Genomic DNA, 15037 nt, shown 5'->3' with positions numbered 1-15037 from the left:
TTAACATCCACACAGATGCTGAGAATGACAGCCTCAACACTGCATTTAATCTATTATTAGACTCAGTTGGCTTTGCTCAAAATGTAAATGAGTCCACCCACCACTTTAATCATATCTTAGATCTTGTTCTGACTTATGGTATGGAAATTGAAGACTTAACAGTATTCCCTGAAAACTCCCTTCTGTCTGATCATTTCTTAATAACATTTACATTTACTCTGATGGACTACCCAGCAGTGGGGAATAAGTTTCATTACACTAGAAGTCTTTCAGAAAGCGCTGTAACTAGGTTTAAGGATATGTTTCCTTCTTTATATTCCCTAATGCCATATACCAACACAGTGCAGAGTAGCTACCTAAACTCTGTAAGTGAGATAGAGTATCTCGTCAATAGTTTTACATCCTCATTGAAGACAACTTTGGATGCTGTAGCTCCTCTGAAAAAGAGAACTTTAAATCAGAAGTGCCTGACTCCGTGGTATAACTCACAAACTCGCAGCTTAAAGCAGATAACCCGTAAGTTGGAGAGGAAATGGCGTCTCACTAATTTAGAAGATCGTCACTTAGCCTGGAAAAAGAGTCTGTTGCTCTATAAAAAAAGCCCTCCGTAAAGCTAGGACATCTTACTACTCATCACTAATTGACGAAAATAAGAACAACCCCAGGTTTCTTTTCAGCACTGTAGCCAGGCTGACAAAGAGTCAGAGCTCTATTGAGCCGAGTATTCCTTTAACTTTAACTAGTAATGACTTCATGACTTTCTTTGCTAATAAAATTTTAACTATTAGAGAAAAAATTACTCATAACCATCCCAAAGACGTATCGTTATCTTTGGCTGCTTTCAGTGATGCCGGTATTTGGTTAGACTCTTTCTCTCCGATTGTTCTGTCTGAGTTATTTTCATTAGTTACTTCATCCAAACCATCAACATGTCTATTAGACCCCATTCCTACCAGGCTGCTCAAGGAAGCCCTACCATTATTTAATGCTTCGATCTTAAATATGATCAATCTATCTTTATTAGTTGGCTATGTACCACAGGCTTTTAAGGTGGCAGTAATTAAACCATTACTTAAAAAGCCATCACTTGACCCAGCTATCTTAGCTAATTATAGGCCAATCTCCAACCTTCCTTTTCTCTCAAAAATTCTTGAAAGGGTAGTTGTAAAACAGCTAACTGATCATCTGCAGAGGAATGGTCTATTTGAAGAGTTTCAGTCAGGTTTTAGAATTCATCATAGTACAGAAACAGCATTAGTGAAGGTTACAAATGATCTTCTTATGGCCTCAGACAGTGGACTCATCTCTGTGCTTGTTCTGTTAGACCTCAGTGCTGCTTTTGATATTGTTGACCATAAAATTTTATTACAGAGATTAGAGCATACCATAGGTATTAAAGGCACTGTGCTGCGGTGGTTTGAATCATATTTATCTAATAGATTACAATTTGTTCATGTAAATGGGGAATCTTCTTCACAGACTAAGGTTAATTATGGAGTTCCACAAGGTTCTGTGCTAGGACCAATTTTATTCACTTTATACATGCTTCCCTTAGGCAGTATTATTAGACGGCATTGCTTAAATTTTCATTGTTACGCAGATGATACCCAGCTTTATCTATCCATGAAGCCAGAGGACACACACCAATTAGTTAAAGTGCAGGATTGTCTTACAGACATAAGGACATGGATGACCTCTAATTTCCTGCTTTTAAACTCAGATAAAACTGAAGTTATTGTACTTGGCCCCACAAATCTTAGAAACATGGTGTCTAACCAGATCCTTACTCTGGATGGCATTACCCTGACCTCTAGTAATACTGTGAGAAATCTTGGAGTCATTTTTGATCAGGATATGTCATTCAAAGCGCATATTAAACAAATATGTAAGACTGCTTTTTTGCATTTACGCAATATCTCTAAAATTAGAAAGGTCTTGTCTCAGAGTGATGCTGAAAAACTAATTCATGCATTTATTTCCTCTAGGCTGGACTATTGTAATTCATTATTATCAGGTTGTCCTAAAAGTTCCCTGAAAAGCCTTCAGTTAATTCAAAATGCTGCAGCTAGAGTACTGACGGGGACTAGAAGGAGAGAGCATATCTCACCCATATTGGCCTCTCTTCATTGGCTTCCTGTTAATTCTAGAATAGAATTTAAAATTCTTCTTCTTACTTATAAGGTTTTGAATAATCAGGTCCCATCTTATCTTAGGGACCTCATAGTACCATATCACCCCAATAGAGCGCTTCGCTCTCAGACTGCAGGCTTACTTGTAGTTCCTAGGGTTTGTAAGAGTAGAATGGGAGGCAGAGCCTTCAGCTTTCAGGCTCCTCTCCTGTGGAACCAGCTCCCAATTCGGATCAGGGAGACAGACACCCTCTCTACTTTTAAGATTAGGCTTAAAACTTTCCTTTTGCTAAAGCTTATAGTTAGGGCTGGATCAGGTGACCCTGAACCATCCCTTAGTTATGCTGCTATAGACTTAGACTGCTGGGGGGTTCCCATGATGCACTGAGTGTTTCTTTCTCTTTTTGCTCTGTATGCACCACTCTGCATTTAATCATTAGTGATTGATCTCTGCTCCCCTCCACAGCATGTCTTTTTCCTGGTTCTCTCCCTCAGCCCCAACCAGTCCCAGCAGAAGACTGCCCCTCCCTGAGCCTGGTTCTGCTGGAGGTTTCTTCCTGTTAAAAGGGAGTTTTTCCTTCCCACTGTCGCCAAGTGCTTGCTCACAGGGGGTCGTTTTGACCATTGGGGTTTTTACGTAATTATTGTATGGCCTTGCCTTACAATATAAAGCGCCTTGGGGCAACTGTTTGTTGTGATTTGGTGCTATATAAATAAAATTGATTGATTGATTGAAGGGATCCAACAATATTATAATGAACTTTGAGTCGCACTCCCTAAGAAACAATATAGCTGAAAGAAATAAACATCAAAGATTAAAAACAATCAAATAATGTTTGGTGAATAAATTATCTGTGCAGATATGGCAGTTAGTGTCAGGTTGTGCAAAAGCTCGCTGCGAACTAACAAATAAGTGTGTGCTTTGTTGTGTACTTCATGCACATGAGTGTGTAACAAAGTGCCGGTAAGTTAATGTGACAAATGGTGTGAACTTGGTTTTGATGGCGGTTGTGTAACAGCAGTGAAAATGTTTGACACGACTGTGTACGTGGGCTCTGATAACACTTCTAAATGCAAGCCTTAATAAGCCTTCAAGTAATCTCTCGGCAGCACGCCACCTTTGTTGTGGCTGTGGGAGGCTGCTAAAAAGAGAGGACAAATTAAGTGTTTAAAAAAAAAAGTTTTTATCTTTCAAGGTAAGGACGCTCGGCTCTACGTGTTCAGACTCAGCACGCTCAAACGAGGCCTGGAAGAGAGGCAGCTCGTCAGAAACAAGTGCGACAGCCGAGAGAACAAGCTGGAGAAAACGAAAGGTAACACACAGTGATGCTCAGGCTTTACCTTTAACCTTGGTGTGGTTGTTACGGTGATGTGCTGAATGATGTCAGGGTGCAGCACCTGCAGCACACGTTACCCTTGTCTTTTTCTTCCAGGCTGCCATTTGTACTCTATCAACACTCACCACGGCTCAGAGCTGAGGATAGTGGCGGCCATCAGGAACAAACTGCTCCTCATTACCAGGAAACATCCATGGTTTGAAGGCTTCAGCGCCATCGCCACGGGGACAGAGTCACCGGTGGAGGAGTTTCAGTATATACGGGTATGGGAAAAGTCAATTTAGAAACGAGAAGGGTATTTATTCACCTTCAGGGGCCGACGCCGTCGTATATGACGAGTGGGACCAAGCTATATTAAATTATAAATAACTTTTTAATGATATGAGATAGAAACTTCTGTTTTTTTCTTTCTTTTTTTTTTTTTTTTTTTTGCTGAAAAGTTAACTCCACGGGCTTTCGATCCACTGTCGGCCATCTTTGTACTCCTCATAGAAGCTGTGTGATGACGTGCGCAATGTGAGTGTCTAATCGGAATTGTTTCACCGTCACATGGTTTTCCAAAATCCAATCGTAGGACAGATTAAACTCACATAATAAACCAAAGATCGTGTTCAGGAGTGATATCTTACTAGTTGGCCCGTTTGAATAGGCCCCTAACTCCTCCAGTGCGCCCCGCGCCATTACGCACAGTGAAAGTGAAAGCAGACGGAGAGCCTCGCATGACAATCTCACGTGGTCAGAGTCTGTAACTATCAGGATGGCTCCACTAGTTTCAAAGGATTCAAAGGATTCAAAAGAATTTTATTGTCATCTGCACAAAGGAACATGTTCCCTGCACAGTGAAATGTGTCTACTGCATTTAACCCATCCTAATTGCCAGTTAGGAGCAGAAGTCACCATTAGGCGCCCGGGGACCAGCTCCAGATGTACATCCCTGCCTTGGTCAACAGCAGGGCTGAGCAAACCAAGACCGACCCATAACAAACGACACACACATGACACACAACACACATAAGCCGGCCCAGTACATAAACACATATAAAAAAGCACACACGAGGTAAGGAAGAGAAAAAAAACCCTCATAGCCACTGCGTTACACAGCAGCAATGAGGAAAAAAAACCCCATCAGCACAGAAAAACAATAATCACACAGACAAACAAGGACGCAGGACGACAACCGAGATTTGAAAGTCCAGTTTATCAGAACATTCTGGAGGTAGCCTATGAGGTGCCATCAACGGCCTTGTCCGACAATCCTGGAAGGGGGAGGGGCTCAGCCCTGAGCAGTCCACTGTCCACAGTCAATGTCAGAGCTGGAGAAGCTGAGGGGAGGGGGATGACCAGGTAGCGAGGCTTAAGTGTTGATCTTCTTGAGGAGGATTTTATCACAGTGGCCTTGAAGTGCAGCTGTGTTTGGGGAAGCCAAATGAATATCCAGATTAGCAGACGCCTGAAAGATTCCACAGTTCTGAGAACAGAGTGGCTCTCAATACATCTGAATGTAGGATGTGGTCATTACTGACGGTCAAAGTGGTTTTCCAGAGCTGCAATCCTGCCCGAGATGTTTTCCAGCGTGCGGTTAACACCCGCCGACTGCGCAGCCACTGCCTTCCCAATCGAATCAATCATGTGGGGCAGCCTGGACGGCCCAATTATTGCTGCCTCCACCTTCTTAATTTTCCGGTAAATCACTGTTTACCATATCAATGGGGTGAGGGGGAGGGGCTACTCCTCAGACTGGAGCATAAATGCATAGACCATTTTGTAGATATTGTTCAAAATGTGCATTTGTGTTTATTGTTGGAACTTTTTTGTTGTACAGTCTTTCACACAAGACCTCAAATTACCTTTATAAAGTGTTAAAACAGTTGTTTATTATAGTGTTTTGAATAAATGTGTGTGGAAAATTATTTTTTGCTTTACTTTTTCCCTTGTTTTTTTTATTCTAAACCTTTATTACACTTATAAAACACAACAACAGCATATATATTATGAAAAAACAGGTTGTCCTGGAAAAAAAGAGATATAAAACTTGATTGTGGGATGCAGGGAGAGCTGTTAATAGCAATAAAAAAACATTTATGCCAGGCGAGTGAACTGTCCAAAAAATGCCCTCGGACCCCAGAGGGTTAAAGTGAAATGTAATACACGCCACAAGTTTAGACAACCCAGTCTCACGTCATGTCATGATTCAGCAGCACGAAATATACGTTAATCTATTGGTTTGTGAAAAAGCACCTCATTTTCATCACGGCAGCACGAATTCATTCTAACTCATTCCATGAAATTAAAAGTGAAGCGGGGGGTCGGGTGGTTATGGTTAGGGTGGGGGGAAGGAGTAGGATTAGTAATAGTGAGTTTTAAAAAAAAAAAAAACCCTGTCACGAAAATTTTAATCATTTCGTGATGGGAAGACGAAAAAAAAACGTGAGACTGGCTGGTTTAGACGCCACAGGATTTTAATAAAAGTGCCGTATGTGAGTGTGTGTGTGTGGGGGGGGGGGCTCTTCATTAGTGTGTCACATTCAATCTAATTTGATAATACCCGACATGCCTATTCCAACTGCAACATTTGTATTTCATGAAAGAAACTAATCAAGTTTTTAAAAATCATTATTAATTTTAAAACAAACAAAAAGGGCGCTGAGAGACTCCAACATTGACATCTTATGTGTGTTTGACACCAATTAATGAAAATTAACTCTTTGTGATTGTGTCACATATAATATTTGGTTCTGTGTGGCCTTGACATTTGATCGGTTCTTCCACAAACTGAATTCTTTTATCCTCAATTAATATACAACCGTTCAGCCGTGTTTAGTCCACATTGGCTCCAAATTGTTTGAGTTACACAGTTATGACCTCGAATGTGACATTTCAAGGCTGTTAGAAAGGGGATATATGACTTTGGAAAGGTTTACTGACCTTGACTTTGCAGACTATGCTGTGATTTTTGTGGAATCAGTGGATGCTCTGATTGCAGCACTTGAGAAGCTGAGTGATCTGGGTTTGAGATGGTCCTGGATCAAAACTAAGATTCAGGCTTTTAACAACTTCCTGGACTCAGCCATCAGAAGTGTATCTGTATGTGGTAAAGGAGTTGAACTTATCTCGGCAGTGGCATGCATGTCTTTGGGTCCTCAGCCTTTGAGATCAAGAGGTACCTGGGAAGACCTTGTGGAGTCATGAGATCATTGGACAGAGGTGTTTGGCGATACCGATATCTTTGCAGGCGAATGAAGGTCCAAGTCTTTAGGATCCTGGTGCTGCCTGTTTTGCTGTATGGTTGTGAGATTTGGACACTAACCAGTGACATAAGGTGACAACTGGATGTCTTACTAGGTGTCTTCGAAGGATCCTTGGGTACCACCGTGATGATTTTGTGTCAGATGAGTGGTTACTGAGAGAGACTCCGATGAGGTCTATCACTTGCATTGTGAGGGAGCATCAGCTACGACATTTTGGCCATGTGCCTGAGTGTTGAGGACCAGTAGCTGGAGAAAGCCAAGCGAACGTCCACGGTTTACCTGGCTGCAGCAGATGGATAGCTATTTTATTCTGTGGTGTTGTGAATGCGGCACAGTACAGCATTCGTGCAGGCTCCCAGAATTGACTTGACTTGTAATTTTAATGGCGATATACTGTATGTAAAAATGAAATTTGGTCACTTTCCCTGCAGGAGATCTGTCTGTGCGACCCTCCAATGGTAATGGCACTGGTAGACGGCCCGACGGGTGAAAATGACAACATGATCTGCGTGGCCTACAAACATCAGTTTGACCTCATCAATGAGAGCACTGGAGACGCTTACCGGCTCCACCACGCGGACGCCAACAGGGTGAGGCACAGAGGCGCCTGCACATACACCCACCTGTAGGACACTGAGTGGACCTTAGGCTTCTAATGGGCCCAGTTAGTCGTTTTATTCACATTCTGATTGCCAGGTGGCTCCACTCAGTGGCGGTTCTACACTGAATTACTTTCTGGGTGAGACCCCCTCCAAGTGCCCCCCACCTCCCAAAAAAAAAAAAAAACCCACAAAATTTTGCACAAACACCCATTTTTATTATGCTATTATTATTTTTTATATTTTAGAAGTGCCCCTGAAATTGTCATAGAAACTGACATCAAAAGACCACAGACTACAATATAACTATTATACAAAACATCCATGAATTGTAAATTTGAATAAACACACCCTTACATGCTAAATATCTGTCATTAGACCCTTTATTGATCTCTCCTTCAGGGAGGAACGATTAACTCCTTGGTTACTGCCTCGAATTCGATGCTTGGCACACTTTTAGTTATTACTGGTTAAACTATGCTTTGTCATAAAATAGAGTTGTAGCAAATGGCAAATGTATTTGAAACTACTTACAGATATAAAAATACAAGGCTAATTACAGGCCCCAACGTTAACCCAAATGATGGATATAAATAATAACTGAACTTGGAACAGTTTTGTTACAAGCATGAGTCATTCTTCTATTGAAGCGTGTTAATTTTCCACACATTTCTACTTTAATATTTGAGATTTCTCCCTCCTCCACCCAAAAAAATAACAAAAATTTATGTTTGCACTAGTTCATTATTTTATTTCCCTGTAACTAGCCAAATTACCTCACAATGTCTCAATTATTATTATTAATAGTAATAGTGCATCCCTCTGACAAAGTCCAGTTTATACCATTTAGCAGTGTGTAAAATAATAAAATAAATATAATAAAAAATACTATGCTTTCACATAAGTCTCAAATAATACCAGGGAAAGTCGCTAGATTTCTCGCTAGTCGCTTTTTTGAAGAAGTAAAAAAAAGCCGCTGGAGTGGAGAATCGGCCGTCTCTCTCTGTGTGTGTGATCGACTGGAACTCAGCCTGCGATTGACTGGAGTCGACCAGAGAAACCCAGAAGTGAACTGTCCCCTGCGCGCAGGGTTGGGAGGGTTACTTTAAAAATGTATTCCGATACAGTTACTAGGTACCTGTTGAAAAATGTAGTCAGTAACGTAATCCAAGTACCATAATAGTAAAGTAATGTAATTTGATTACTTTCAATTACTTCTGGATTACTCCAATATCAAATATGCTAATACAGACAAGAGAAACTAAATAGAAATAATCTTGACCACATAGTACAGTTTATTAAGCAAAAATAAAACTGTTTCTTTTACATGGCATGCTCTGTTTTACTTCACATTATGAATTAAGAGCACCACAATATTGTTTTAAACACACCCAGTGTTCACCTGCTACAAAAAATGCCAAACAAATGAAGGATAATGAAAACTCAGGCATGTGCGGAAGAATTTGTAATTAAAAGCGGCTTGCAGAACAATATACAAAACAAAAAAAAAAGTCTACTACTTGTTCAGTAAACATAAAATGATCTTACTTTAGTCTTTCACATAGCATTCGCACCATGTTTAACATATCAGTCCACTTATTGAACTTTCAAAATAAGAACAACAGCATAATGAAAACCATTAAGTAAATAATGTCAGTAAGGAGGCGTGGTCGCCATTTTAATTCCGGGCAAGTTAGTGATTTGCGTGCATAGAAGTTCAAGAAACAGGTGGAATATGCTGGAAAGCTGCACATGTTGGCAAAGCCACAAACGGAGGAACAGGGGAGACAGTATTTCCTTCCATAAGTAAGTGGTTTTGGTTCTTCTTGTCACTTTGTCCGTGATATTTGGATGATAAACAGCTGTATGTCTCCTGCCATACCTGTGTCGCCCGATGACACGGATCATTAACTCTTCACTTATGTCGAGTTGATATTTTCCACTGCTAGACCAATGTCTAGTTAAAATACTTGTCGTTAGTGATTAAAATTGTTCGACAAGACTGGGGATTAATTTTTTTTAATTTGCACCTTAAAATAATAAGATTATAATGACCCGCGCTGTGCCACTCACAGTCACACCCACACTTAGAGGTGTGTAGCCACACCACTGACTTCATGAATGAAACTCTGTCAATAAAGGATAATTGTGTATATAAATGTATTGTAATGGTTTTAGGAGCTGCACTGAACAGCAGCTGCAGACGCCTCAGCTCAGCAGCTTGAACAGTGCAGCTCCATGTCACTTTCAACACTAATATTTGGGAATGTGTGTGTGTCAGAGTAAGTTTAATACTTTCCTGACATAATTTAATGTAATTTAATTTTACTGGCTCGGTATCCAGGTCAAAATGGCATTTTTGAACACGTATTTTTCTGAGTGTGTTCAGTCGCGAATCTCCATTGAAAACGTATTAACATCCGGGAACTTCATCAATATTTTGCCCGGTTAGGAGGCGTCATGCTGTCCACGTTTTCATTTCAAAGAAAAAAATATATACAGATAATATCATAAAATGCATTAAAATTGTAATCCTGCGAACTAATCCCCATTTTTACTAAAATATACCTGTAATCTGAATATGTCTTTTTTTTCTGTAACTGTAGTGGAATACAGTTACCTTTTTTGTATCCCAATTACGTAACGCCGTTACATGTATTCCGTTACTCCCCAAGCCTGCCTGCGCGCCCCTCCCCTTCCTTCCTTCCACCTTCTGCTTCTCTCAGACGGCAAACAGGGGCGCCAGCAGACACCTGCAGAGGGCGCCAATTTGACAGTTCTGTGCACAGCGACATTTTGCTGTGGAGATTTTTTTTTTAAGTGATCGTGCCCACGGTACTGCCCCCCTCCCCCCATAAATGCCGCCCCGGGCCACAGCCCACATTGCCCATACCAGAAACCTCCAGTGGCTCCGCTGAATCAACATGTTGTCATTCACACACAACCGGCCGGGGGAGGGAACATGAATGAACAGCTGTTCGAATAAACCATCTTCTGTGTGAATCACTTCCCCTTTGATGTTTTTCTTCTAATAAGAGTGACAAACATAGAGTGCTTACATAGAAAGCATGTTGTGACATCATGGGATAAATGTGATCTTGCTTATTTAACATTTAGATCTGATATGAACATTCCCCTAACATGACTTGTGTTTGCCTGCAGGTAAATTTTGTAGCAGCCATTGATGTGTACGAAGATGGAGAGGCAGGACTGCTATTGTGTTACAATTGTGAGTTTAAAATCTGTTTTTCTCCTCTTATCAAGTAATTTTTGAGCTAGTAATCTAGAACCCCAAATCAGAAAAAGTTTGGACGTAAGGAAAATACAACTGAAAAACCTGCAGTGAATCGTACATTTACTTTGACTTATTCCTGCATTTAGGCCTGCAACGCATTAAAAATCAAAACAAAACATTAGAACAGGAGTAATTTAGACCCAGTAATGCTGTAAAAAAAAAAAAGTATTCAAACAGGTGATGTCAACAGGTGATTGTAATCATGATTTGATGCAAAAGCAATATAAGCAAAAGGCTGAGTCTTTGAAAAGCAAAGATGGCCTGAGGATCTAAAAGTTTGTCAGCAAATGTGTGAAGAATTTTTTAAATGCATCAAACAAAGAAAGATGGAAGGGATTTGCATATTTCTCCTCTACAGTGCATATCATGAAATAATTGAAGGAATCTGGAGGAATTACACTGTGTAAAAGGCAAGGGTGCAAGCCTTAGCTGCACATCAGGAACAGTCACTCGTCAATAGCTGATATAACCACATAGTCAAGGGGTTACCTTGAGAAACCTTTGTCAAACCCTGCAATACAGAGTTTCATTCATAAATGGTGCTTAAAATTTTACTATGTAAAAACAAAGCGTTACGATTACCTTGTCCAGAGGAGGTGTCAATGTCTCTGGCCTCTAAGGCATCAGGGTTGGACCATCACACAGTGGAAACATGTATTGTGGTCAGACAAATCAGTATTCCAGATCTTTTTTTTTTTTTTCTTTTTTTTTTTTTGAAGAAATGTCCTCTGGTCTAATGCTACAAATGACCTTCCAGACTATTATCAGCAACAAGTGCAAAAGTCAGGGTCTGTCATGGTATGGGGCTTTGTCACTGCACTTGGCAAATGTAATTTACACATCTATGATGGCATCATTAATGCAGAAATGTTAACTGAGATTTTAGAGCAGCATGGGCAGCCTTCAAGATGATATGTTTTCCAGGGAGGTCCATGCATTTTTCAAGACACTGCAAAACCACATTCTGCGCACATTACAAAGGCATGACTGTGGAAGAAGAGGGTACGGATACTGGATTGGCATACCTGCAATCCTGACCTGTCCCCAATAGAGAATATGTGGAAATTGTTTTAATGAAAATGCAATGTTCATCTTATTGGTCGCCTCTATGCAATGAATTCTAAATGATCGTGAAATGGGGGGACGATCTTGTGTATTTATCTAATCTGAAATCTTTTCAGCGTGTTGCTCTGAGCTTTCTCAATACTGTGATTTGGCATTGTTAAACTGAAGAAAAATATTGATAAATTTATTGGACATTTTCACTGATTCCTTGAAAATAAATTTTGGTGTCATGGTTGAACTGTTTCTTTAATAATCTGTTCTTTGCCGCTGCGCTTCTGGAATAAAAATCAACCCACGGATTAGACTGCTCCAGAATATTAAGAGTAATATTTTTTTTTCTTACAGTACATGCATCTTATATTGGGAGACATGAGAAAAAAGCTAATTGTTTTGAATATTCATCTTTGTCGGGTTTCTTTTCCAGATATTTGCTACTATAAAAAAGTTTGTCCTTTCAACGGCTCCACCCCGATGATCCAGTCCAGCACCTCTTCTGACTTTAATTTCAGCTGGAACCAGATGCCCAATGCCATTGGTATGTTGCCATGACAGCAGTGCCCTACCCTGTCAAATTTGCTCACATTGGTCACAGCTTGTTGTCACTATGGTAACACATGGCGTAGGTGCAAGCATCCAATTGGTATATGTACTTATTTTTTGGCATCTTTGTGCGCACACGTGTGTCGTGCATGCATGGTGTGTTTGTTATTAGTTGTTGCAAGGGAAGCGAAAACCAGAGCACAATTCATTATTGAACCTGTAACACTCACCCTGTGGCTATCAGCAGGTTGTTGCTTGAGGATGATGTGCGTCTTATAATGTGTCATTTCACATACAGACATACACACTGTGTAGCCAATATGTAAATAACACACTTCTGCTGTGTGAATAAATATGAAATAGACAAAAGAGAAAAAAAAACCCCTGACCTTCAAAGTTGTGATTGGTGCAGACTGACCCACCTACCCTCGGGTTTTGTTGGTCATTTAATTAAAACAATTTACCAACATTTGATTGGCTCATAATACCACATTTCATTTGTGTTTTATGTGCACACTTGTCTCAAGCACTGGATAATTTTGCAAAAGTTATGAAGTCATAAAAAAACAGTGATTTGTGGTTGGTTGTTTAAACCCAAAGAAGCGCAGCAACATAGGCAGATAAGAACTTCACTCATCCAAACCATGATACATTTTATTCCCACCACCCCCAACCTCCCATCCATCCAAAAGAAATTTAAAAAAAAAATGCTCCGGTGTTCCATCTGGCAGTTACAGTGCTGACAAAATTGCACTTGTCAAGGTGAAATTGCTGACATTTTCTATGCTTTTCAGGACCATGAAACTTGAGATCAAATGTCACCCACCTACATTTCCTGTCAGTACTCTTGTACCATACGCTAAGCCAGTGGTTCCCAACCCTAGTCCTCAGAGAGTCCTAACCTGCACATTTTTCCTCTCTCACTGCTCTGCAAAAGGCTGTTTTACTCAATCACTTGAGATACTTGATTGGATGAGCACACATGAATGAATGAATGAATGAATGAATGAATGAATGAATGAATGAATGAATGAATGAATGAATGAATGAATGAATCAGCTTTTGCCAGAGGATGTAGGGATAAAACATGCAGGTTAGGGGATCCCTAAGAACTAGGATCAGGAATCACTGCACTAGGGCAGTGGTTCTCAAACCTGGTCCTCATGTACCACCTATCCTGCAGGTTTTCTGTTTGTTCCTGCTCTGCGTCAAACAGAATGACTACCTAGATCAGCCATTCCCAAAACTGGGAATGCCAAAGGCATTTGAAATTTTAAAATTTTCCGCTGACACCCAAAACCTTTTTGAGATGAAGGTGAGGTGTTTCCTTATATACTGTTAAAGTAAGGTCAGAGGACATTAAGAATAATGACACATATTTTGGGGTTATTTTAAACTTTGCTACAAAATTGCGAGTCAGAGATTTGTATTTATTTTAATGACTTCTTGAAGGGTAGGGTTCAGTTGGCTTGCGGAAACCAGTGACTTAAGTGCTTTTGTTGGTGAGGAAAGATTTATTGACCTTGACTTTGCAGACAATGCTGTGATTTTTGCAGAATTATTGGATAGTCTGATTGCAGCGCTTAAGAAGTTGAGTGAGGAATCGGAATGTCTGGGTTTCTGATTGTCCTGGATCAAGACTAAGATCCTGCATTTCAGGGGCTTCCTGGATTCAGCATTCAGAAGTGTATCTGTGTGTGGTAAAAGTCTTGAACTTGTAGAGAAAGATTCACTTATCTCAGCAGTGACATTCACGTCTATGTTTTCTTGGGCCTTTGAGATCGAGAGGTGCCTGTCTTTGCAGGAGGATCCTTGGGAATCACTGGAATGACTTTGTTTTCAAACTTGTGGTTACTGAGGAAGACTAAGATGAGGCGTATCACTTGCATTGTGAGAGAGTGTCACCTTTGACATTTTGGCCACATGGCCAAAATGGTTTCTCTGTGCATGATCCGGCGTGAAGGTGGCTAAGTGTTGAAAATCGCCTATGGCTGGAGAAGGCCAAGAGGATGTTCACCCAACTACAGCAAATACATGGTTATTTTGGAGATGTTTGGATGGACCAGTTGTCAGCCTCGGCGACTGAAGTCCATGACCCAAGGTGGTTCTGTGGTATTGTGGATGTGGCAAGGTGCAGCACCAGTACATGTTCCCAAACTTGATTTACATCTCACAGCTGATGTGCAGTACCGTCAAGGCCCACCAGGGGGCGATGTAATCAGTGCACTCAATTATTGGCACTCTTCTTTCCTGTTGGCAAGGGACAGTGACGTTCTTTGGCAAATTGGGACTGGTATTACAACAGCAACAAGGACAACAAGGAAATAAAGTAAAGTGAACCTTCATATTTGGTGTGATTGAGACTATAGTGTCCTTGGAATTTACAACACACAAATGTTCCCCCCAAAAAAGCCTTGGTGCAGTCTTTTGTTCAAACTTGCTGGTGTGAAAACAGCCTGAGAAAGCTTTATTTTCCTTTTGGTTTAAATAGACAGGAATGGCCACTTGACATGCCCCCTTTCAACTCAGAGAAGACACTGTCAGACCCTATGGGAATGTCACAAAGAACACAGACTGACTCAAAAAGAACACTGGACTCCAGATATGGGTTTTCAATACATACAGTTGTGCTCAAACATTTACATACCTTGGCAGAATTTTTGATTTTTTTGGGGGGGGGGGGGGGACACATTTTCAGAGTATATGAATGATAACACAAACTTTTTTCAGTCATCGTTAGTGGTTGTGTGAAGCCATTTATTGTCAAACTGTGTTTACTCTTTTTAAATCATAATGACAACAGAAACTACCCAAATGACCCAGA

The 15037-nt window shown here is 40.5% G+C and overlaps 1 protein-coding gene across 3 annotated transcripts in view; it reads left to right on the top strand.

Annotated features, from left to right (window-relative positions):
- garnl3 (GTPase activating Rap/RanGAP domain like 3) overlaps nucleotides 1–15037 on the top strand; it is a 202229-nt gene that overhangs the window by 162633 nt on the left and 24559 nt on the right. For all 3 annotated transcript variants that reach the window (XM_034191917.1, XM_034191916.1, XM_034191918.1), the window contains exons 21-25: nucleotides 3326–3442; nucleotides 3563–3729; nucleotides 7146–7304; nucleotides 10476–10542; nucleotides 12098–12208. In XM_034191917.1, the coding sequence (XP_034047808.1) occupies nucleotides 3326–3442; nucleotides 3563–3729; nucleotides 7146–7304; nucleotides 10476–10542; nucleotides 12098–12208 (621 nt within the window). The remainder of the gene's footprint in view (nucleotides 1–3325; nucleotides 3443–3562; nucleotides 3730–7145; nucleotides 7305–10475; nucleotides 10543–12097; nucleotides 12209–15037) is intronic.

Source organism: Thalassophryne amazonica, chromosome 17 (genome assembly GCF_902500255.1).
Source record: "Thalassophryne amazonica chromosome 17, fThaAma1.1, whole genome shotgun sequence".
NCBI lineage: Eukaryota > Metazoa > Chordata > Actinopteri > Batrachoidiformes > Batrachoididae > Thalassophryne > Thalassophryne amazonica.
This window is presented reverse-complemented; position numbering and strand designations above follow the sequence as displayed.